The sequence below is a fragment of the Notamacropus eugenii genome, chromosome 6, assembly GCF_028372415.1.
Source record: "Notamacropus eugenii isolate mMacEug1 chromosome 6, mMacEug1.pri_v2, whole genome shotgun sequence".
Classification (NCBI taxonomy): Eukaryota; Metazoa; Chordata; class Mammalia; order Diprotodontia; family Macropodidae; genus Notamacropus; species Notamacropus eugenii.
In genome coordinates this window covers 77,679,829-77,703,220 of record NC_092877.1, presented here as the reverse complement: position 1 = coordinate 77,703,220, position 23,392 = coordinate 77,679,829, and the positions used below count along the sequence as shown (strand labels likewise).

Below are 23,392 nucleotides of genomic sequence, written 5' to 3'. Positions count from 1 at the left end.
ATTGTCTATCTCCTGATTGTTTGAGTCTACCTGCAGTCTGCTGGCTTTCTTATTATCTGACTTATTCTCAATGACTTCATCAACTAATAACTTCTGTAGAAGTTATTACTTTTTATTACTTTTTGCTGTCTCTCACAACTACATATAGAAAAACTGGTGCTAGGTGGCACAGTAGATAGAGGGAGGGATTGGAGTCAGGGAGATTTGAATTCAAATCCAGCCTCAGACACTGGCTTTGTGACCCTGGGCAAATCACTAAACTTATTTGCATCAGTTCCTCATCTGTAAAATGGGGACATACTGGAGAAGGAAATGACAAATCACTTTGGGATCTTTAAGAAAACCCCAAATAGGGACACAATGTCCATGGGCACCTAGACACTCAGACACAATAGAGAACAACAACAGCAAAGATATCTCACCCCCTAGAAAAGTAAAGGGAAAAGAAAATAGAAGTTTTTTCATTATTTAACTTCATGGTGACAGATATAAAACAAGGGGTTTTTGAGGGTTGTCTTTTTTCATCCATGGAACTTCTTGTATGAAAACTTCTTTCACCAATTCAGATCAGTAACTCTTCTGTCATTAAAAATCTTAGAGAGTTAGGGGAGAGGGAGGGGGAGGGAGATGGAGACAGAGGTTTCATGACTTGCCTATGGTTACATAGCCATGTGTGTCTGAAGGCAGATCTTGACCCTAGGTCTTGTGGATCCAAGGCTGGTCCTCCATCCTCTATGCCAACACTACCTCTCCAGGCTTTAGGAGGGACCCACAGGAATGACTGACCTATCTAACTTTGACTGTTACTTCAATTAAAAATTAAAGGAGGTTGGTGAGGTATTTTTCCCCCTTTGAAAAAATTATAACATAGTAAGCTTTGTTCTTAGTCGTTTGCGGTTGCTCTTGATGAGGCATCTAGGGGCTGTCTCCTATAGGTGCCCACATTGCATAATCATTATTATCAGTCAACGTCAGGCTGCATTAATAACATGAGATAAAAAAGACAGCTTGAAGCTACATTGCCTTGGTCTATTATTTCATCACATTTCACAAGCTAAGCAGGTTTGCAGTAAGGCTAGGAATATAAACACTCCAAGGGGAAACACATAATGGTTTAGTCAATCAGTCAAACAATTATTAAGAGCCTACTGTGAGCCAGGCAAAGATAGCTAGGTGGTGCAGTGGATAGAGTGCTGGGCCTGGAGTCAAGAAGACCTTCACTGAAATGTGGCCTTAGACACTTACTAGCTGTGTAATCCTAGGCAAGTCACTATAGACGCTCTTTACCCTAATTCACTGGAGAAGGACATGGCAAACCACTCTAGTATCTTTGCCAAGAAAACTCCATGGACACTATGGTCCACAGAGTCACAAAGAGTTGAACAGGACTGAAAAACAATGAGTCAGGCACTGTGCTAAGTCATAGGGATACAAAGAAAGGCAAAAGACAGTATATGCTTTCAAGTAGCTTACAATCTAACGGGGGAACATGCAAATAACTATGTACAAGCAAGATATAGACAGGAGATAATCAAGAGAGGGAAGACACTGAAATTAAGGGGAATCTGGGTTCAATATCAGATAACCTGGACTCAAATCACAACTTTAAATATTATTGCTTTTATGACCCTGAGGGAGTCATTTAACTTTTCTAAGCCTCAGTTTCCTGATCTGTGAAAACAAAGGGGTTAGAATTCCCTTTCTAGCTCAAAAACCAATAATGTAGAAAACTAGGCAACTGGGTTGTAAGTTTCTTCACATTTTGTAGTACAGACTTTCAACTGTTGAAACTTTCTCCAATTAATATACACACACAAATATATATATATATATATATAAAATTAATTGACTTGCATCCAAGAAAGGATGCCAATAAAAGTTTTAAAGAGGTCTCTGAAAACAAAGGTTAAAAAAAATTAACTTTCTTAAAGAGAGAAGAAAGCATGTAGTTATTTATGTGGAAGGTTTCTCATCCCCAAATCGTCTGTCAATACATCTAACATTAGGTAGATATTCTTTTGGGTTTTAAAGGTTCATGAATGGCAACACCTTAAAACCTTCAATAACTGACATCCTGGGGAGATTACTTTCCAATTTGATAGATAGCCTAGAGAGTAAGGCCCTTGATGGGACAAAGGATATGTTTCCTTAAGGGACAGGAGAGAGAGAGAGAGAGAAAGAGAGAGAGAGAGAGAGAGAGAGAGAGAGAGAGAGAGAGAGAGAGAGAGAGAGAGAGAGAGAGAGAAGAGACAAATAGGGAAAAGACCAAAGACAAATTTTCACAATTTTCTTGAGGTCGTCCCCATTCTTTCTGGGAGTAAGAAAACTATTACAGAATAATATTTATTATAATTCACTTTTATATATAGCACTTTATAGTTACTTTTACTTATTAACTTATAGTTACTTTCACTTATTAACCCTTTTGCAGGTAGATAGTGTATTAATTCCCCTTTTCTGGGTCTGAATTTCTTGATTAGTAAAATAAGGCGATCCCTTTTAGTTCTAATTTTTAGCAAAAGTACAGTGAAAAAAAGGACTAAACTATGAATTGGGATGGAACCTTGGAATCATCTCTGTCTCATCCCTTCCCTTTTTTCATTGTCCATATCCAGTTATTTCGAAGACTGATCAATTTTTTCTTCCCTCTTTATCCAGGTTGATGCATCCTTGATGTAGGTCCTCACTGTCTCATATCTGGATAACTACAACGTCCTCCTGGCTGCTCTCTCTGACTCTGTACCCTCTAAATCATCCAGCCAAACTAACCTTTCTAAAATTGCTTTCATTTTTTCACTCAAAAACCTTCAGCAGCTTCCAATTTCATAGAATTGTAGATTTAGAGCTGGGTGATGTAGACTTAATAGCAATCTAATCTAACACCCTCTTTTAACAATTCAGGAAACTGAGGCTCCATGCTATGTGCTATTTCCTTTCCTTGAAATGACTTCCCTTTCCTATTTTACCACCAAAGACCATGAAGCTTCCCTGACTGCTTTCTATTCTCTGATCTCCAGCAGCACTGTCTATACCACAGAGTTTAGCCCTTAATTATATGCCATCTTGTTTTGTTTGATGCTATTATATATGTTTATTGTGTTTCCTCAGCTACAATGCAGCTCCTTAAAAGATTCCATCAATTTTCAAAAAGGGAAGAGAGTAGAATTTTCAAACTACAAGTCATGGACCTGAATGTTAGATCCTGACAAAATTCTCTGAGGCAGCTAGATGGTATGGTAAAGAAAACGCTGGTATCAAATTCTGAAAAATCTGAGTTTGGAATCTGTCTCAGACTCTTACTAGCTAGGTGATCCTGTACAAGTCACTTAACCTCTCTCAGTCTCAGTTTTCTCATCTGTAAAATGAGAGATAATAAAGCAACAACCCCACAGATTTTTTTGGAGTACTGAATAAAATACTACATATAAAAGCTCTTAATGAACTTAATGAACTGTTTTTTTTGCCATCCTAGTCCCTTAGATAGGGAAACTGCCATCACCAAGAGCCAGTATGGCGTCATCATTATTATTATTATACATTTATGCAGTACCTCATAAATGCCAGGCAGTATATTAAGAGGTTAGCAATATTTACATGACTATTTATAATAATATATATTACATATAATATATTTGTAATATAATGTATTCACAATATTACCTCCTTTGATCCTTACTGAACCACCCTGGAATGGAGGTGCTATTATCCCCATTTTACAGATGAGAAAACTGAGGTGAATGGAGGTTATATGACATGCTCAAGGTCACACAGTTAGTAAATACCTGAGATCAGATTTGAACTCATTTTTTTCCTAACTCCAAGCCCAGCATTCTATCCACTGCACCATCTAGCTACCTAAAAAAATGGACTATTCACAGAGTAACTAGTCAGTCATATATGAAGAATACTAGATATTATACACCTGGATTTCAGTAGAGCATTTGACAGAGTCTGTCATGTTGTCCTTGTGAATGAGATGGAAAAATGTGGCACAAAAGATAATGCGGATAATACAGATGATAATAAATGGATTTGGTGAATGACCTGACCCAAAAAGGTGACTGACGAGTCATTCATGAGTAGTTGTTAGCTTTGGAGGAAAGTCTCTAGTGGACAGAGTGCCCTAGAGATCCTTCCTTGGCCCTGTGCTGTTCACCATTTTTATTGATCATGAGAATGAAGGCATAAAAAGCATGCTTGTCAAATTTCAGAATCACAGAATTTGAGAGTTGGAACGGCCCTTAGCAGGACACTTCCTATCTAATCCTGGTTCTGCTACTAACAAACTAACCAATTGGGTAAGTCTCATAACCTCCCTGAGTCACACCTTGCTCTTTTGTAAAATGAGGGGCTTAGACTAAATTACCTTTAAGAAACCTGCTGGCTCTTAGATACTATGATTCTCTAAGCATGATTGTTGCTATTTAAGATTGAAAAAAACAACAATTAAGATGCAGAGAGGTTAAGGTACTTTCCTAGGGTCATACAGCTGCTAAGTGACAGATTGACAAGTTTATATCTACTCAGTGGAAAAGTTCAGGACCACAGGTCAAAACTAAACCTGATGGGTTATTAGAGACTGATTCAAAGGAAGAATGTGATTTGCTTTTTAAATATTAAATGTCAAACTGTTAGCCCAAGTGTTTATTTCTATTTCTTTTTTCTCCCCTCAACACTGCCTTTGTTAACTCTTAGGATCCCAGTTAACCTGTAAAATTCCTTTGCTGGTCTCAGGAGGCAGGGAGGTATAGTGGAAAAAGCACCATCTTGGGACCCCCAAAAAACTTGACTTCTAGTGAATGCATTGCCACTTATCAGTTGTGGGTCCCTGACTAATCAGATTAACTTCTATGAACTTGATCTGCCTGATTATTTTTTAAAAAGGAAAATAAGAAAATATTAATTCTGCTAATCTATTTCTCTATCTTACCATCTCTGTAAAAATCTTCATTAGACCAATCTATATATGCATCAAGGACAACTTTGATGAAAGTATAAGAAAGATCACTGATATAGATTTAGAAGGGACCTTAAATGCTATCTAGTCCAGTACTCTCATTTTACAGATGAGGAAGTTGAGACCCAAGGTTAAAATACTAGCCTAAGGTCACACAGATATGTATTAGAAACAGGATTTTTCTCCAGGTCTTTTTATACTAAGACCAGTGCTCTTGTCACCAAACCACAAAGACTGGCTTTCTCAAATAATATTATACCTGCTTGTGCTTCCTCCCCTAAATTATCTTGTATTTACCTCCCTTTTATACTATACAGGATGTCCCAAAAATATTGGTGCAGTTTTAAGCTATTATAGCTATACAATATACTATATAATAGATAATATATTTCATATAACAATATATAATGTAATGTTATATATTATATATATAATGTTATATATTATGTTATATATTATATATAATCATATACATTATAGCTATAATAGCTTAAAAGCTTAAAATTGCACCAAGACTTTTGGACATCCTGTTACATATTTTGTATTTACTGAATTTATTTACATCTCCTACTACAGTGTCAGTTCCTGGAGGGCAGGGATTGAGGTTTTTCCCTTTCTTAATATGCTATTTGATTATTTTGTGCGTAGTTATGTGTTCCTGTAGTTTGTAGAATCTAAACTTGTTGAGCGCAGAGATTGTTTCATGTTTGTCTTTGTATTCCCATTGCCTGGCACAATGCCTGGTTCATAGGAGGTACTTAATAAATTGATTAACTTTTCAGGGCCTCCCAGACTACAAAATAGGGATATGTTGCATTGGCTTAGGTGGAAGGATTTTTCAACACTGGGAGTTTCCCACAGTCTGAACCCTACAAAAATACTAGGATTATTTGCCTTTCCCTATTGTTGTGAGGAAAACACTTTGTAAACCTTAGTAGTCTTAAAATGCTATCTAAATACAAGTGCTTAATCAGGTTCCTTGACTGATTCTGGGCTCTGCCTGGAGACTGGGCACAGGGGCCTTTGAATGAAGCCGGTTTCTTTCAGGGATTACCACTGTCTTCAGAGTTCCCTGGGATTTTGCATGCCCCATCTCAGTCTATCTTTTGAGCTGGAAAGTAGGGTGGCAATCAGGATCAGCTTTCCTTAAATGTAGCTCCATTCTTCCATCTGTAAAGTGGATTTAAACTGGATTTCCCCACCTCGTTTCTGGATCTTTTAAGTAATCCAGTCTCAGAGTAGAAAGAGGATAATGGTCATCTCAGGAGAGGACAGTCTAAATATTAACCAGGATGACTGAGCATTATTAATTATCTAAAAGGCAAATCCATGTGGGTCCATAGACACATTATGTTATTGTCGTGACTGTTAACAATACCGCCCCCCCCCCCTCCCACTAAGAAGGCACGGTCTCTGACATTTCGGCAGGACCTGCAGGCCCGACCTTCTGCCCCTGACTAGGGCCAGCCTTCTGCTGCCCATCCCGGAGGGGGCTGCTGCGGGGGCACTCCCTCCCCGCACCCGACGTGGATGGCAGCCGCCCCTGCGGTGAGTGGGTCTCGAAGGCGCGGGGCCCCTTGCTGCGGGAGCCCCGGCGCGTCGAGCAGGAGGGCGGCAGGTGCCTGCGCCCGGAGGGGAGCGGCAGCTCCGGCTGGGCTCCGGCTCCAGCTCCGGCTCCGGTTCGAGCTCCTCCTCCCGTTCCTCACGCTAAGGCTGACGTTGGGTAAACAGTGCGGGGCAGTGGCTGCCGGAGGCGGCGGCGGCGCGGGGCGTGAGGCCAGTCCTGGCGCGGGTGTGCGGGCGCCCGCCCCTCCGGTGCCCCTCTCCGGAGCCCCTCTCCGGTGCCCCTCTCCGGTGCCCGCCGAGGCCGCTTGGGGCTGGGGGTGGGAGGAAGGGAGCCAGGGCGGGGGAGGAGATTATTGATGAAGCCGCTTCACGCATGGATGAAGCCATGAATTTCAATCGGACCGAGAGCGACTGGCAGGGGCTGGTGAGCGAGGTGAGGCAGCCGAGGACGTGCTGGGCACTGCGCCCGGCCGGGCCCGGGCCGGCACTGGGGAAGGGGCCCGGGCCCGGGCCGGCTCCAGGGCTGCGGGGCGGGAGGGGGCGGGGGGAGCTGCAACAAGGAGCACGCCGGCTGCGGTTGGCTCCCCCCCCCCCGCCCTCTCCCCTCCCCCGGGCGCGCAGCTGGCCGGAGCACTGCCCAGGCTGGACGCTGGAGCCGGCCAGGTGTTTCCCTGGCCTCTTTCTTCCGCACCCCGTCCTTTCTCTTCCCTCTGGGGCAACGCTCTTTTCTCTCAGCGCTTCCTTTTCTCCCTGAGCGTCCCTCTTCTCTGGCCATCTGGTATCAGACGGGGCCTGGGGGCCTGGGAGCGGGGGTCGCCCACCTTAAGGGAAAGGTAGAATTTTCTCCAGTGAGAATCCGGCCCTAGCTTTGGGATCGGGCAGAAAAAGAGTGAAAGGGAGTTTAAAGGGCTTCTCTCCTTCCAGCTGTTGATAAGCCTGGAGCCCAGAGGCAGGCTGCTGAAACATAAAAAGGGCTGTTACTTTGTACCTGGGCCTGTTAGTAACAACTTGTTACAACACTGAGCAGTAGAACCTGTAACATGTCTGTGCAGATGAGCTCCTTATAGAGCAGAGACAAGAAATATCTGCTGAAGGAATACTCCAGGGGCAGGTGTGAAGGTATATTTCAGTATTTAAAAGGAAAAATCACGCATTTCTTCATGACATCCCTGGATTGTGGATGTGGTGTGATAGTGTTGGGGTCACCAAGAGTCAGGCATGACTGAAAAAACAATTAAATAGCAACATCCTTCCTGAAAGTTTCCCTTCAACAATTCAGTTCAGCAATCATTGATTAAGGGTCTGTTATATAGAAGACACTACAAAATCAAAACATAACTTTTCCCTCAAGAAGCTTACATTTTCTTGCCTTCCCTTCTTGCCCTATATTGCCAGTGTGAGAATTAGCTTGCCCTTCAAGTGATGGTTAGCAAAGACTTTCAGCCTTCTCCATCAATGAACATTTATTAAGCATCTGGTACTTGTGAGACACAGGGCTAGGTGGCCCATGTTCTTGAATAGTTTACATTCTATTGGGGGAGATGGAACATATTTAAGCATATACAGAATAAGTGCAATTAGTTTAGAGAGGGGGGGACACTACCGTTAGGAGGATCAGGAAAGGCTTCATGTGTAGAAGGTGGAGCTTGAAGAAAGTAAGGGATTCTCCCGGAGGAAGTGAAGAGCTAATGTATTCCAGCTATTGAGTTTGACCAAGTGCAAACATATAGAAATGGGAGAGGAAGTGTTATGTGTGAAAAAGAGCCAGAAGCCCAGTTTGCTTGGGAGTAAACTATCACAAAACTGGAAAAGTAGATTGGGACCAAGCTGAAAAGAACTTTAATGACCCAAGAGAGTTGCTTCTGTCTTATCTGAGGGGCAATAGGGAGCCACTGGAGTTTGTTGAGGAGGGGAAAGGATATGTGATCCCTGTGCTTAGAGAAGGTTACTTTGGCAGCTATTTGGAGGAAGGATTGAATTGGGGAGAGATGATGCAGGAAAACCAATTAAGAAGCCATTTTGGTAGCCCAGGTGATAGGCCATTAAGGCCTGAACTAAGGTGGGGGCTGTTTGAGTAGTGAGAATAGGACAGATCACATACTCGTAGACTCACAAAACTGGAAAGGACCTCAAGAAGAATGGAATCCAAGTCATATGGGATCCAGCAAGTGCTGGTCCAGACTCTGCTTGAGGAGTACCAGAGAGGGGGAACAGAATCCATGCTGGAGTGGTCTGTTCCACCTTGGAACAGCTCTAATTGTTAGGAAGTCTTTTCTTCTTTTCAGCTTATACCCACTGCTCCTGGTTTTGGCCATTAGGATCAAATATAATCCTGCTTCTATATGGTAGTCCTTCAGATTCTTGAGGACAAGTATCTCACTCTAAATCTTCTCTTCTCCAGGCTATAGTTCTTTCAGCAATTCCTTACATGTGCCATGTATTCAGGGCCCTTCAGCATTCTGTCTGTTGGCCCCCCTTGGATGCTTTTCTGTCTCACCAATGTTCTTGTTGTGACACTCTGAACAAGAAAAAGTTCTCCAGCTATAGTCTGGCCAGGGCAGAGCATCAAGGGATTATCTGTGAAAGCTTTTTTAAAATGTAGCCCAAGGTGAGGAAGATGAAAGTTTTTTGGCTGCCATATCATCTTGCTGACTCATGCTAAACTTGATTCAGAACCTGCGAGTTCATCCGTACAGGAAATTCCTTGTGCATCCACATTGGTCTCATCAGACAATTCCTATCTTCTGTCCTCTTGGGAATTTGTGTCTTTAGCATTTCATTCTTGAGAGCTTTTCATCCCTCCTGAGCTGACTTCCTTGTGGAGTTTTAGTCCCATCTAGCCTTCCTAGTAATCTTTTGAAATCTGCTTTCTTCATATCGAGGTGCATGCCAGCCTATGCCTGGCATTCTTGTCTGTCACTAACTCTAGAAGGGAGTGGTTAAATTCCTCTCAGTGCTTCCATCATTTTCACCTTAGAGTCCCATTCCTTTCTCACTGTTATTGGGAATCACATTTAACATAAAAGATTCCCTTGTTGGTCACTTTCTGTGAGACTGGTTTTGATTCTTCTTTGACCTTTTTCTGGGCCACCTGTTTAAGCAATCCTTATTTATCACCCAAAGTTTTGAAGTCATACACCTAAAAGACAAAGATACCATAGAATTAGAAGTCATAGCCTCTGCTTTTGTGGATTCCTCTTTCTCTCTCGCCTGTTCCTCTCCCTCTCTCTCACTCCATTTCCCTCTCTCTTCCCTCCCTCTTTTTTCCCTTTCTCTCTTTCCTTCCTCCCTCTATTCCTCCCTCCTTTTCTCTTCCTTCTCTTTGTCCTTTCTTTGGGGGAAGAGGCAAGTGGGGAGAGAATCTTGATGCAATAAGCTGTGATCAAGAAGTCTGGGGTGTCCTAAACCACAGTGTTCATGTCCGAAACAGCAGTTTTATATTTTCAGTACTAGTCCGCAGAGATAGCTTTGCATTTCTATATTTCCCCCATTCCTTGACTTGGAGAAGTTTGTGAAGCTAATGTGATTCAATTCATCATCCCAGGGTACCTATTTCTAGACCAGGATTAATGTAAGTGAGAGGTACAGTTGTGTATATTGAGTTAGTTCCTGCCTTTAGGGAACTTACAATCAAGCTGAGCACACTGACTTTACACAAGAAGCTATCAGAAAACTATATATTTGTTGAAGTGCTGAATTGAATACAATTGAATGTAGTACCAACCCAGAAGTAGAGGTGGGGTTTTCCAGTGGTCGTTGAAAGTGGGGGACACCGTGGGGGGAATAGAAGGGTCTCCCTGCAAGCTAGAGACTTGATCCCCTTACCATTATATATTTATGCTCCTGTAAAATATCTGTTCCTATAGAGGTCTCCAAGCATTAAATTCAAGGAGAAAGAATAATGCTACCTGGGACCCCACTCCATCTACTTCCCTGCCTACAGCCTTTTAATCAGTTTGGTTTCCCGTTTACCCACAGGTAGTTATTCTCATTTAAGATGACCCTTTAGAGATCATTTTTATCTTCATATTTTTAGTATAACAAGCTGAAATAACCACTCTGTTTTAGGCCCCCAGCTAAACAGAGCCATTTCCATGAAAGAGGCACGTCCAGTCTTCTGTCTTGGAAATTTTCATTGCAGTTGAAGTTGAACTTCCAAAATCTTGAGCAATCTTGAAATGATTCACCAAATCGATAAACTTTTGATGTACATACAAAGTATGAAATATAAAGCCCCAAATTTTAAAACCGCATTTTTTCTTAATATTTTCTTATGTTTTTTCCCCTATTTTATGGGAATATAATCTAGTCCAAATATTATATTATTATAATATTATTATGTTATATTATAATATTATAGGAATAATCTAGGCCAAATGATACTTTATGGCATTTTGGCAAATTAAATTGTGATGCCATAAGTACAGCTTCCTTAGATATTTGCTGAGGATCTATATGCCCAGCACTGTGCTAACTTCATTAGGTACTATAAAGAGATAGGTATAGAATCACAGAATTTCAGATCTGGAAGGGATGTCAGGTATTTTCTAGTCTAACAGATAGATGTCTGTTAGAACAGGAACTCCCCTGCAGCATCTCTGACAAATGCTCATCTGACTTATGACTTTCAGTGACAAGAGGATTCATTCATTTTCCGAGCACTTGGGGGGCAACTCTGATGGCCAAAGACATTTTCCTGTATATTGAGTCAGTGAGGCATCCAACACCTAAGTGCCTATTATCTGCCAGAATCCACTAAGCGCTGCTGATACAAAGAAATGCCAACAACAGGAACGACTCAAACCCCAAAACACCTTGTTTTTCACATCTCACAGCACTGAGTTTAAAATTGCCTCTTAGTCATTTTCCCTTCCCTGCTCCTAGTTCTACTCAGTGGAACCCAACAGAATCTGCCTCAACTCTCTTCCATATGATAACAGTCCAATGTTTCGAGACAGTCATCGTATCCCATCGAAGTCATCTTTTCTCCAGGATAAACATAGCCAACAACTAATTACTCTTCATGTGCCAGGCTTTTCTTTTCTATGATTCTTTTCTGGTCTTCCTCTTCTGACTACACCCTTCAGTATGCTGAAGGTTTTCCTAAAATATAGTGTCAGAACCGAAGACAATCCTCCGAGTGTGGTCTGAGGAGGCCAGAGGCAGCTGAACTCTGACCTCTCTCTTTGTGGATACTGTGCCTCAGTGTGGCTCAAGATCTTTTGTTGTTATTGCTTTATTGTCATGTCACACTGTCAGCTCAAATTGAACTTATCATTTCCACAGGAGGGGCTGTCCATCCATTCCTCTTTCTCCCATGCTGTACTTACATAGGTTTTTTTTAAATGGGATTTCTCATTCCGGTTCTGTTACTTACTACCCCTGGGCAAGTCTAGGGATTCACACTTATTCTCTTAAATTTCATCATTTCAGATTTGGCCCATTAGTTCAGCCTACTGTGATTTCTTTGGATGCTCCTGATTATCCAGGATATTTGCTCTGCCTTCCTGCTTCATGCCATCTATAAATGGGGTGCCTTTTGTGGATGGACTAGTCAGCTGCTAAGGGCCCTTCCAACTCTCAAATTCTGTGATTCTGAAATTTGACAGGCATGCTTTTTATGCCTTCATTCTCATGATCGATAAAAATGGTGAACAGCACAGGGCCAAGGAAGGATCTCTAGGGCACTCTGTCCACTAGAGACTTTCCTCTAAAGCTAACAACTACTCATGAATGACTCGTCAGTCACCTTTTTGGGTCAGGTCATTCACCAAATCCATTTATTATCATCTGTATTATCCGCATTATCTTTTGTGCCACATTTTTCCATCTCATTCACAAGGACAATGTGACAGACTCTGTCAAATGCTCTACTGAAATCCAGGTGTATAATATCTAGTATTCTTCATATATGACTGACTAGTTACTCTGTGAATAGTCCATTTTTTTAGGTAGCTAGATGGTGCAGTGGATAGAATGCTGGGCTTGGAGTTAGGAAAAAAATGAGTTCAAATCTGATCTCAGGTATTTACTAACTGTGTGACCTTGAGCATGTCATATAACCTCCATTCACCTCAGTTTTCTCATCTGTAAAATGGGGATAATAGCACCTACATTCCAGGGTGGTTCAGTAAGGATCAAAGGAGGTAATATTGTGAATACATTATATTACAAATATATTATATGTAATATATATTATTATAAATAGTCATGTAAGTATTGCTAACCTCTTAATATACTGCCTGGCATTTATGAGGTACTACATAAATGTATAATAATAATAATGATGACGCCATACTGGCTCTTGGTGATGGCAGTTTCCCTATCTAAGGGACTAGGATGGCAAAAAAAAAAAAAAGGAAAGGTGAAAAAAGGGCTCACAAATCATCATACGAGCTAACATTCTAGATAACACTTTTAAAGTTCATTAAGAGCTTTTATATGTAGTATTTTATTCAGTACTCCAAAAAAATCTGTGGGGTTGTTGCTTTATTATCTCTCATTTTACAGATGAGAAAACTGAGACTGAGAGAGGTTAAGTGACTTGTACAGGATCACCTAGCTAGTAAGAGTCTGAGACAGATTCCAAACTCAGATTTTTCAGAATTTGATACCAGCGTTTTCTTTACCATACCATCTAGCTGCCTCAGAGAATTTTGTCAGGATCTAACATTCAGGTCCATGACTTGTAGTTTGAAAATTCTACTCTCTTCCCTTTTTGAAAATTGATGGAATCTTTTAAGGAGCTGCATTGTAGCTGAGGAAACACAATAAACATATATAATAGCATCAAACAAAACAAGATGGCATATAATTAAGGGCTAAACTCTGTGGTATAGACAGTGCTGCTGGAGATCAGAGAATAGAAAGCAGTCAGGGAAGCTTCATGGTCTTTGGTGGTAAAATAGGAAAGGGAAGTCATTTCAAGGAAAGGAAATAGCACATAGCATGGAGCCTCAGTTTCCTGAATTGTTAAAAGAGGGTGTTAGATTAGATTGCTATTAAGTCTACATCACCCAGCTCTAAATCTACAATTCTATGAAATTGGAAGCTGCTGAAGGTTTTTGAATGCAAAGATGAAAGTGGTTTTAGAAAGGTTAGTTAGGCTGGATGATTTAGGGGGTACAGAGTCAGAGAGAGCAGCCAAGAGGACATTGTAGTTATCCAGATATGAGACAGTGAGGACCTAAATCAAGGAGGCATCAACCTGGATAAAGAGGGAAGAAAAAATTGATCAATCTTCGAAATAACTGGATATGGATAATGAAAAAAGGGAAGGGATGAGTCAGAGATGATTCCAAGGTTCCAAGGTGGAGAATGGAGGTATCATTGACAGACAGGAGAAACTGAGGTATGAGACTGATTTGGAGAGTAGGGTAAGTAAGGAAGAAGATGATGATAAATGTTTTAGACAAAATATTTTATTTTTTAAAAAGTAAAAAAAGGTTTCCTAAATGCCTTTGAAATTCTTGTTAGGCATGTTCACTGATTATTAGGAATATTTTTGATGTTCAGCTATCTTTATAGTGGCAGGCTAATTCCAGAGTAAGTTTATTAAAATTAGTGTGTGGGGGGGAATGAGTACAAATGCTATTTTTAACTAATCGGATTCATGTTCCCTCTTATACAGGGAGATTCGCATATGTGCTTCTAAAATTGACAATTTCTACTCATGTAAAAAATTAATTTAGTGATTTTTACATTGAATAAATACATTGGATAAAGATGGGAAAAAGGAGAAATATGACAAAAATAGGCCACTGAATTTGGCCAGTATCTGAATGACAACTTCGAGCCTGTTTGCCCCTCCTCAGTCTCTTTCAGACTTCTATGTGGATCATAATGGAGCTTTAGGTATCCTGTAGGGCATCAGAGGAACCCAGACTGGTCTGAGGGCCCCATTGCTACGTTGTTAGGCTAGCCTCTACAGGGCTGGTAGCAGGTAGGATCATATATTTTCAACTGGAAAGAACCTGAGAAGTTAGCTAGTCTAATCCCTCATTTTCCAGATGCAGAAACTGAGATCAATTGTGTGAAGTGATTCACCCAAGATCTCAAGTAGTGAGTGGCACAATTGAGCTTTCTCTGATTCCAAATCAATCATTCTTTCTGCCATGTCTCATTGCCTCAGTGTTCAAGTGTGTGGTTATTTCTTCTATTCCACTCTCTTGACTTCATCCTTTCTTCTGCTTTCACCACCCTAATTCATGTCCTTATTATATCATGAATACATCATTACAATAACCTTCTGTCTTGTGTCTCTGCCATTCGTTGACCCCTCCAGTCTATTCTATGCACCATCACATTCATCTTCCCAAAATGTTACCTTTCAGGTGTCACCCTTTCTGCACAAATCTTCTCAGTGGTTTCCCAGTCCGGATGGGATAAAGCAGAAACTCAGTAGGATAGTATTGAAGGCCCTCTGTGATCTGGCTTCAGATTACCTTTCTAGCCTTTGCCTAGCAAATGAAATTGGTAAGTATGTTTCAATGAAGCCTAGAATATGACAATCCCTAGATGTAAAGGGTAGTATGAGTGCCCTGGGCCAGGAAACACAACATAATGAGATTTGTAGGGACCAGGAGCATTGAGATGGATGGACATTAGGACATCGGAGAAAGTTACCAACTTCATTCTTTTGCCCCTAGCTAATCTTGCTCATAAATTGGATAGCACAGGGCATCTGAATGGACCATGAATCAGGGATATAGGATAGAAATTCTTAAAGTCTGCAAGTACCTGCATTTGGTTCATCTAATCTCTGCTGAAGTGGAAGCTTTAAGAAAGTTCCTTTGGCTGGAAATATACATGTATTTATTGTTCTGTCTTGACTAATTTATCCAACCAACATTTGTAAAGCTCTTACTGTTTGTGTAGAGCTCAGTGCTAGATAGGGGAGATTTAAAGTTTTGATAAGACATAGTCCTTTCTCTTGTAGAATCTATAGTTCAGTAGGGCAATAAGACATAAAACACTAGTAATTACACTGTACTGTTACATAGATGCTTTAGAAATTTGCTTTTTTACCTACTCCTTCTTTAGGAATAAGTTATTTACTCTCCAATTAATTTTTAATTTGTTTTATTAGCAGCTTTTTCTTGAATAGTATTTTTATTGAATTATGACCTATAAAAGGTATACTGAATATTGGTATCTTCATTTGCATGTGAGGTTTTTATGACCAAGTATATAGTCATTTTTGGTTTTTGTTTTTGAAATTTGATAATTTTTTAAAAGCACAGACTTTTAAATTCTTTTATTCAGTTCCAGATTGTATCTCACCTTTCCCCTTTCACCTACATCACTCATTGAGAAGAAACACAAAACCCATCACAAATATGTATAGTCATATAAAACAAATTTCCACATTAGCCATTTTTTTAACAGAAATATAAAAAAAATTGCTTCACTTTATACCCTGAGTCCATTAGTTCTCCATCTGGAGGAGAAGAGCATGTTTCATTATGATGTCCTGGTAATTGTGGTAGGTCATTGTGTTGATCAGAGTTACTAGGTCTTCTAAAGTTAGTTTCTTTACAATATTGCTGCATAGACTGTTCTCCTAGTTCTGCATCTTTACTTTAGATCAGTTCAAAAAGATCTTTCCATGTTTTTCTGAAAATGTGCCCTTATTCATTTATTACAGAATGTAGTATTCCATCACATTCATATGCCGTAACTTGTTTAGCTATTCCCTCGTTGATGGGTTTCTAACCCTTTGCCACCATTAAAAGAATTGCTATGCATATTTTTGTACATATTAATCCCTTTGGAGGTGTAGACCTAATAGTGATATTGTTGGGTCAAAATGTGTGCATGGCTTAATAGCTTTTTGGGCATAGTTCCAAATTGCTTTCAAGAGTGGTTGGACTAGTTCATAGCTCCACCAACAGTGCGTTAGTGTGCTTATTTCTCCACATCTCCTTTAGCATTTGTCATTTTCCTTTTTTTTTCATCTTAGCCAAACTGATGCATGCATGTGAGGTGGTAGCTCAGAGTCCTTTTAACTTGCATTTCTCATTTAGTGACTTAGAGTATTTTTTCATATAACTATTGATAGCTTTGATTTCTTCCTCTGAAAACTGCCTATTCATTCTTTTTAACTATTTATCAATTAAGAAATGGCTCTTAATCTTGTAGATTTAACTCTGTTCCCTGTATGTTTTAGAAATCAGATTTTATCAAAGAAACTTGTCACAAAGATTTTCCCCAGTTTTCTGCTTCTATTCCTAATTTTAGATGCTTTGGTTTATTTGTAAAAACTTTAATTTTACTTATCAAAATTATCCATTTTGTCTCTTGTGAACCTTTCTACCTTTTGTTTGGTCATGCATTCTTCCCCTCTCCGTAGATTTGATAGATATTTTTCCTGTTCCACTAATTTGCTTGTTTTATCACCCTTTATATCTAAATCACATGCCCATTTTGAACTTCTCTTGGTATAGGGCATGAGATGAATACATGCCTAGTTTCTACCAGACTACAGTTTTCCAAGCAGTTTTTTTTTTTATTAAATACTGAATTCTTGTCCTAATAGCTAGCATCTTTGGGTTTATCAAATATCAGGTTATTGTGCTAATTTAATTCTGTATATTGTGTTCCACTGTTCTACTGGTCCGTCGCCAGTCTGTTCCACTAATCAACCTCTCTATTTCTTGCCCAACAATAATTGTGTTGATGATTATGGCTTTATAGTACAGATTGAGATCTGATAATACCAAGTTCCCATCCTTCCAATTTTCCCCCACATTCCCTTAATATTCTTGGCCTTCTTTCTGTTCCTTCAGATGAATTTTATTATTTTTTCTAGATCTATAAAGTAATTCTTTGATAGTTTGATTGATATAGCTTTGAATACGTAAGTTAATTTAGGTAACATTGTTATTTTATTACAGTGACTTGGCTCACTCATGAGCAATTCATATTTATTTGCATCTGTCTGTCTTTGTTTGGAGTGTTTTATAACTGTATTCATATAGTTAACTTTACTATATGCATCTTGGCAGGTAGACTCCGAGATATTTTATACTGTCTGTAATTATTTTAAATTGAATTTTTCTTTTTATCTCTTCCTGTTGGGTTTTATGGGTAATTTACAGAAATGCTGATGATTTATTGGGGTTTATTTTACATCCTGCAATTGTGCTGCCATTATTAGTTTTTTTAGTTGACTCCTAATATTCTCAAATAAACCATTATATTATTTGCAGAAAGTGATAGTTTCGATTCCTTATGCATTGACTATGCTTATTTAGATTTCTTTTCCTTGTCTTCTTACTATGGTTAGCATTTCTAGTACAATATTGAATGGTAGTGGTGATAAAGGACATCCTTACTTTACCCGTGATCTTACAGAAAGCTTTCTAGCATATGTCCTTTATAGAAACAGTTGCTTTTAGTTTTAGATAGATACTACTTAACATTTTAAGAAAAGTTCTTTTTATTCCTGTGCTTTCCAACATTTTAAACAGAAATGGCATTATATTTTGTCAAAAGGTGTTTTGGCTTTTTTGTCTCTATTAAAATAATCATGATTTTTGTTCTTTCAGTTATTGACATAGTCAGTTATTCCTTTAGTTTTCTTAATATTTCTTACATTTCTGGATTAGGTCTAGCCTGGTCCTAGTATACGATCCTTGTGATATATTTCTATAGTTTCCCTGTTGGTGTTTTATTTAATTTTTATCAATATTCATTAAGGAAATTGGAGTATATTTTTCTTTTTCTATTTTGATTCTCCTTTGTTTAGGATGAAGTCCATATTTGTGCCATGGAAAAAATTCAGTAGGACTCATTTACCTATTTTTTTCAAAGCTTATATAGTATTAGAATTAGTTATTCTTTAAATGTTTGGTAGAAGTCTCTTATATGTCCATCTGGTCCTGAGATTTTTTTCTTAGGGAACTAATTTATGGCTTGTTGAATTTCTAACATAGAGTTATTTAAGTACTCTGTTTCCTCTTCTGTTAATCTGGACAATTTATATTTTTGTAAATGTTCATCCATTTCATTTAGATGGTCAGTTTTATTAGCAGATAGTTAAGTGAAATAATACCTAATAGATGTTTTCATTTCATCTTCATTGGTTGTGAATTTATCTTTTCCATTTTTGATACTGGTAATTTGGTTTTCTTTTTTCCTTTTAAAATCAAATTAGCCAGTGGGGTATTTATTTTTTTTCTTTAGAAAAAACAGCTTCTAGTTTTATTAGTTCAATTATTTTCCTTTCAATTTTATTAATTTCTCTGTTGATTTTCAGAATTTCTATTTTGGTATTTATTTGGGAGGGTGGTTACTTTGTTGTTTTTCTTGGTTTTTTGTTGTTGTTGTTGTTACGAGTTCATTCATTGATCTATTCTTTTTGTAAGTTTTTAGAAAAAATATTTTCTCCTATGTATTGCTTTGACTGAATTCCCTGAATTCAGTATATTGTCTCATTGCTGTCATTATCTTTAACAAAATTATTGATAGGCTTAGGATATTTAGTTTCCAATTAATTTTAAGCCTATGCTTCAATAGTCCTTTACCTAATGTAATTTTGAATTTTATTGTAGTCAGAAAAAGATGCATTTAATATTTCTGCTTTTCTGCATTTGTTTGTATTGGGCTCTGCTCAGTTCTGGGGAGAAGTCAAGCCTGAGCTTTTGTCTTTTTATGTCCTTCTGCTGTTTTCACTGCTCAATCTGAGAGCCTACAAATTTTTGGTGCTTCCAAAGTGGCATGATGTGAGAAGAAACCTGTTTATTATCCATTTGGTCAGAGCTCTGCAAGTTCCTGACCCAGGTCTGGGTCTGTTGGACTGTGTATGGTTGAGTTTCAGTAGACTGATGCTGGACTCATTCACTGTTAGCCTGCTGAGAAGTTCTGCAGGTTCATACTTGAAACAGAAAAGGCACCGAAAGTTAAAATAAGAGGCTGAAGCAAAATCTATTATGCTTCTGCTAACGTTAAAAATGTGAGAAGTAACAATCATGATCTCAAACAAAGCAACATCAAACAAAGACTGAACTGCTGGCTACCCTTTGGTCTTGGGCTCCTGGCATGATTGTTCTACTGCAGTTTATGTGTAGGGTTAAAGGTTCAAACTGAGTACCTCTTCTGCTCTTGGACTCAAGAGTCACACAGCTAGATTTTTAGAACTTGTTTCTTGCTTCATACATAGTTTGGGCCCCACTCACTCTCCATTGCTCCTCTCTTCCATGGCACTGTGATCTGGAACTAGGTAATGGGTGACAGGGCTACCAGCTAGCACCTATTCCTACTCCCACCACTAGTTCAGAGATTGCCTGGGATCTCTTTCTGCCTCAATGCTTCCTTCCCTCCTGTATACTCCTTTATTGTTCCTGGGTGTTAGAATGTTCCTTACCACTGCCCCCACAATACGCTCCTGGGAAGCCCTAACCCATAGCCCAAAGAGCTCTGTATCTTCCTAAGCTACCTAAGGCTTTCTTGGCTTTCCTGATCAGAATTCCTGGTGCACTTTCTACGTTATTGTGGAGGATATATGCTGGGTGAACTGAGCAAAAATTCTGACTTTCACTCTGCAATCCTGAATCCTCTTCTTAGTTAATTTTTTTTTTGTGAAGGTGCCACAAAGAGATGAAAAATAGGTATAACCCTTTCTATTCCCATTCAGTAATCTCTAGAGGTCTATTATATCTAGCTTACCTAGAATATAATTTTCTAAATATTTCATTCAAGTTCTTCACTTGTTTTTGTATATTTTTTGATTAAGTTCATTTAGACTGACAGAGGTAAATTATAGTCCCCTACTATTATAATTTCATTGTCTAGTTTTCCCTGTTACTCATTTAGCTCTTCCTTTAAGTATTTTTTCCTTCCTTTAAGTGTTTGTTATACCATTTGGTATATATATATATATTTTTAGTATTAGTATTAATTCATTTTCTATAGTGCCTTTCACCAAATGTAGTTTCCCTTTTATCTCTTATTTAAGTCTATTTTTGAGGCTGCTTGTTTGAGATTATGATTGTTACCTCTGCCTTTATTTTTTATTCTTCAGCAGAAGCATAATAGATTTTGTATCAGCCCCTTATTTTAGCTCTCTCTGTGCATCTTACTATTTCAGGTATGTTTCTTATAAGCAACATATTGTTAGATTCTGTTTTTGCATTAGAGATTTGCAAAACAGTGTTATATGTAGTACAAGTGGGAAGGTTATTGCTGGTCAGAGAAGCATTTCTAGAATTTGAGTTGACCTTGGAATGATGGAGGAAGTCAACAATTAAGCAGGGGAAAAGAGAATCTTCTAGGCCTAGTGAACAGGTGAACAAAGACATAGAGGTGGGAAAGGGCATAGTATGTTCAGAGGGAAAAGAGTAATCTAGTGTGGTGATAGAATAAAGTGAAAGAAGGGGTGTGAAATGAGATAAGTCTAGAAAAGTCAAATGTTACTTGATTAGGAGATGGGGCAAAAGGAGTTCTCAAAAGCTCGACCAAAGAGTTTGAACTTTATGTAGTATGGAATAGGAGCCAACTGAATATTTTTGAACAGATAAATGGCATGACTAGTTGTACATATAATATAGATTGTGGGGAAAGGTGGGAGGATTTTTTAGGAGGATATTGTAGCAAATCTGACCTGTGATAATGACCGTCTATACTAAGGTCATCTTGGATCAAATGAGATATGTGTAACAATTCTTAGTACAGTGTCTGTTATATAGTAGTTACTATATAAAGAATTTATTTCCTTCCCTTTATCTTCCCAGTGAGAATAAAGGAAAAGGAACAGATGTAAGAGGTACTTTAGAGATAGACTTGATAGAACGTGGTAAATTATTTTATTTGAGGGGTAAGGAACAGAAAAGAATAAAAAAATATTGTCCAGGTCTCAAACATAAGAGATCTGTAGTACAAAGGAAGAACAAAGGGAAACACAAGGTTCATTTTTGGAGTGTTAAATTGGCTAATATGACAAAAAAGGAAAATGATAAGTCTTGGAGAGGATATAGAAAAATGGGACACTGATGCACTGTTGGCAGTATTGTGAACTGATCCAACCATTCTGGGGAGCAATTTGGAAATATACCCAAAGGGTAACCAAATGCTATATACCCTTTGGTCTAGCAATACCACTACTACGTCTCTATCCCAAAGGGATCATAAAAAGGGAAAAAGACCTATATATGCAAAATATTTGTATAACGCTTTTTGTGTTGGAAAATTGGAAAACTGGAAAAAATATTGGAAATTGAGGGAAAACCCATCAGTTGGGGAGTGGCTGAATAAGCTGTAGTATATGAATGCAATGGAATGCTGTTGTGCAATAAGAAATGATGAATAGGCAGATTTCAGAAAAACTGAGGAAAAAATGAAATGAGCAGAACCAGAAAAAAATTGTACATAGTATCAGCAATGTTGTGTGATGATCTACTATGAACGACTCAACTCTTCTCAGCAACACAGTGAACCAAATCAAGTACAAAGGATTCACAAAGGAAAATGTTATCCACAGCCAAATAAAGATCTGATGGACTCTGAATGCAGATCAAAGCATATTTTTTCACTTGTTTTGTTCTTTTTGTGTTTTTTTCTTTTGATCTGTTCTTTAAATATTTGGTAGGATTCATTCATGGACCCATGTGGCTCTAATAATTTTTTTCCCTAGGGGAATTCATTAAAGACTTGTTCAGTTTCTTTTCCTAAAATGGGGTTGTTTAGATTATTTCCTAATCTGATAATCTAGGTAATTTATATTTTCATAAATATTCATTGATTTCATTCAGATTGTCAGATTTATTTGCATATAATTGGGCAAAATATTTCCTAATGATTGCTTTAATTTCATTTTCATTGGTGGTGATTTCACTCTTTTGATTTTTGATACTAGATATTTGGCTTTCTTCTTTCTTTTTTAAATCAAATTAACCAATGACTTAGCTAATTTTAGCTAATTTTATTGTTTTTTTTTCACAAAACCAGCTCCTAGATTTATTTATTAGTTCAATAGTTTGTTTCTTTACTTTTAGTCTTATTATTCTTGCCTTTGATTTTCAGGATTTCCAGTATGGTGCTCAATTGCGGATTTTTGTTTTGTCCTTTTTCTGGGTTTTTTTAGTTGTGTGCCTGATTGATTGATCTGTTCTTTTTCCATTTTGTTGATGTAAGAATTTAGAGAAATAAATTTCCCCTAAGCCTTGCTGTGGCTGCATCCCATAAATTTTGGCTTATTGTCTCATTGTTGTCATTCTCTTTAATGAAATTATTGATTGTTTTTATGATTTTCTTTAAATCCTTATTCTTTAGGATTTGATTATTTAGTTTCCAATTAATTTAATCTGTCTTTCTACTTCCCTTTGTTGAATGTAATTTTTTATTGCATTAGGATCTGAAAAGAATACATTTATATTTCTGCCTTTCTATATTTGATTTTGAGATTTTTATGCCCTATTACATTTTTTGTGTAGCTGCAATGTGCTGCTGAGAACAATGTATATTCCTTTATGTTCCCATTCAGTTTTCTCCAAAAGTCTATCATTTCTAACTTTTCTAATATTCTGTTTACTTCCTTAGTATCTTTCTTGTTTGTTCTTTTATTGTATTTATTACTGAGAGGGAACAGTTGAAGTCCCCTGCTAATACAGTTTTGCTGTCCATTTCTTCCTGTAACTCACTTAAGTTCTCCTTTTAAGAATTTGGATGCTATACCACTTGTTGCATACATGCTTAGTATTGATATTACTTTATTGTCTGTGGTACCTTTTAGCAAGATGTAGTTTCCTTCCTTATCTCTTTTAATGAAGTTTATTTTTGCTTTTATTTTGTCTGAGATCAGGATTGCTTCTACCCCTGCTTTTTTTTTTTTTTTTTACTTCAGCTGAAGGATAATAGATTCTGTTCCAGCCC

At 38.2% G+C, this 23,392-nt stretch overlaps 1 protein-coding gene across 4 annotated transcripts in view; it reads left to right on the top strand.

Annotated features, from left to right (window-relative positions):
- The first annotated feature begins 6,364 nt into the window (after positions 1–6,364).
- CCDC149 (coiled-coil domain containing 149) overlaps positions 6,365–23,392 on the top strand; it is a 145,827-nt gene continuing 128,799 nt past the window's right edge. The window contains exon 1 of one of the 4 annotated variants that reach the window (XM_072620383.1): positions 6,365–6,505. In XM_072620383.1, the coding sequence (XP_072476484.1) occupies positions 6,488–6,505 (18 nt within the window). In that variant the 5' untranslated portion in view covers positions 6,365–6,487. Of the gene's footprint in view, positions 6,506–6,680; positions 6,957–23,392 lie in introns of those variants that run through there. The other 3 variants (XM_072620384.1, XM_072620382.1, XM_072620380.1) reach the window with 3 other exon arrangements.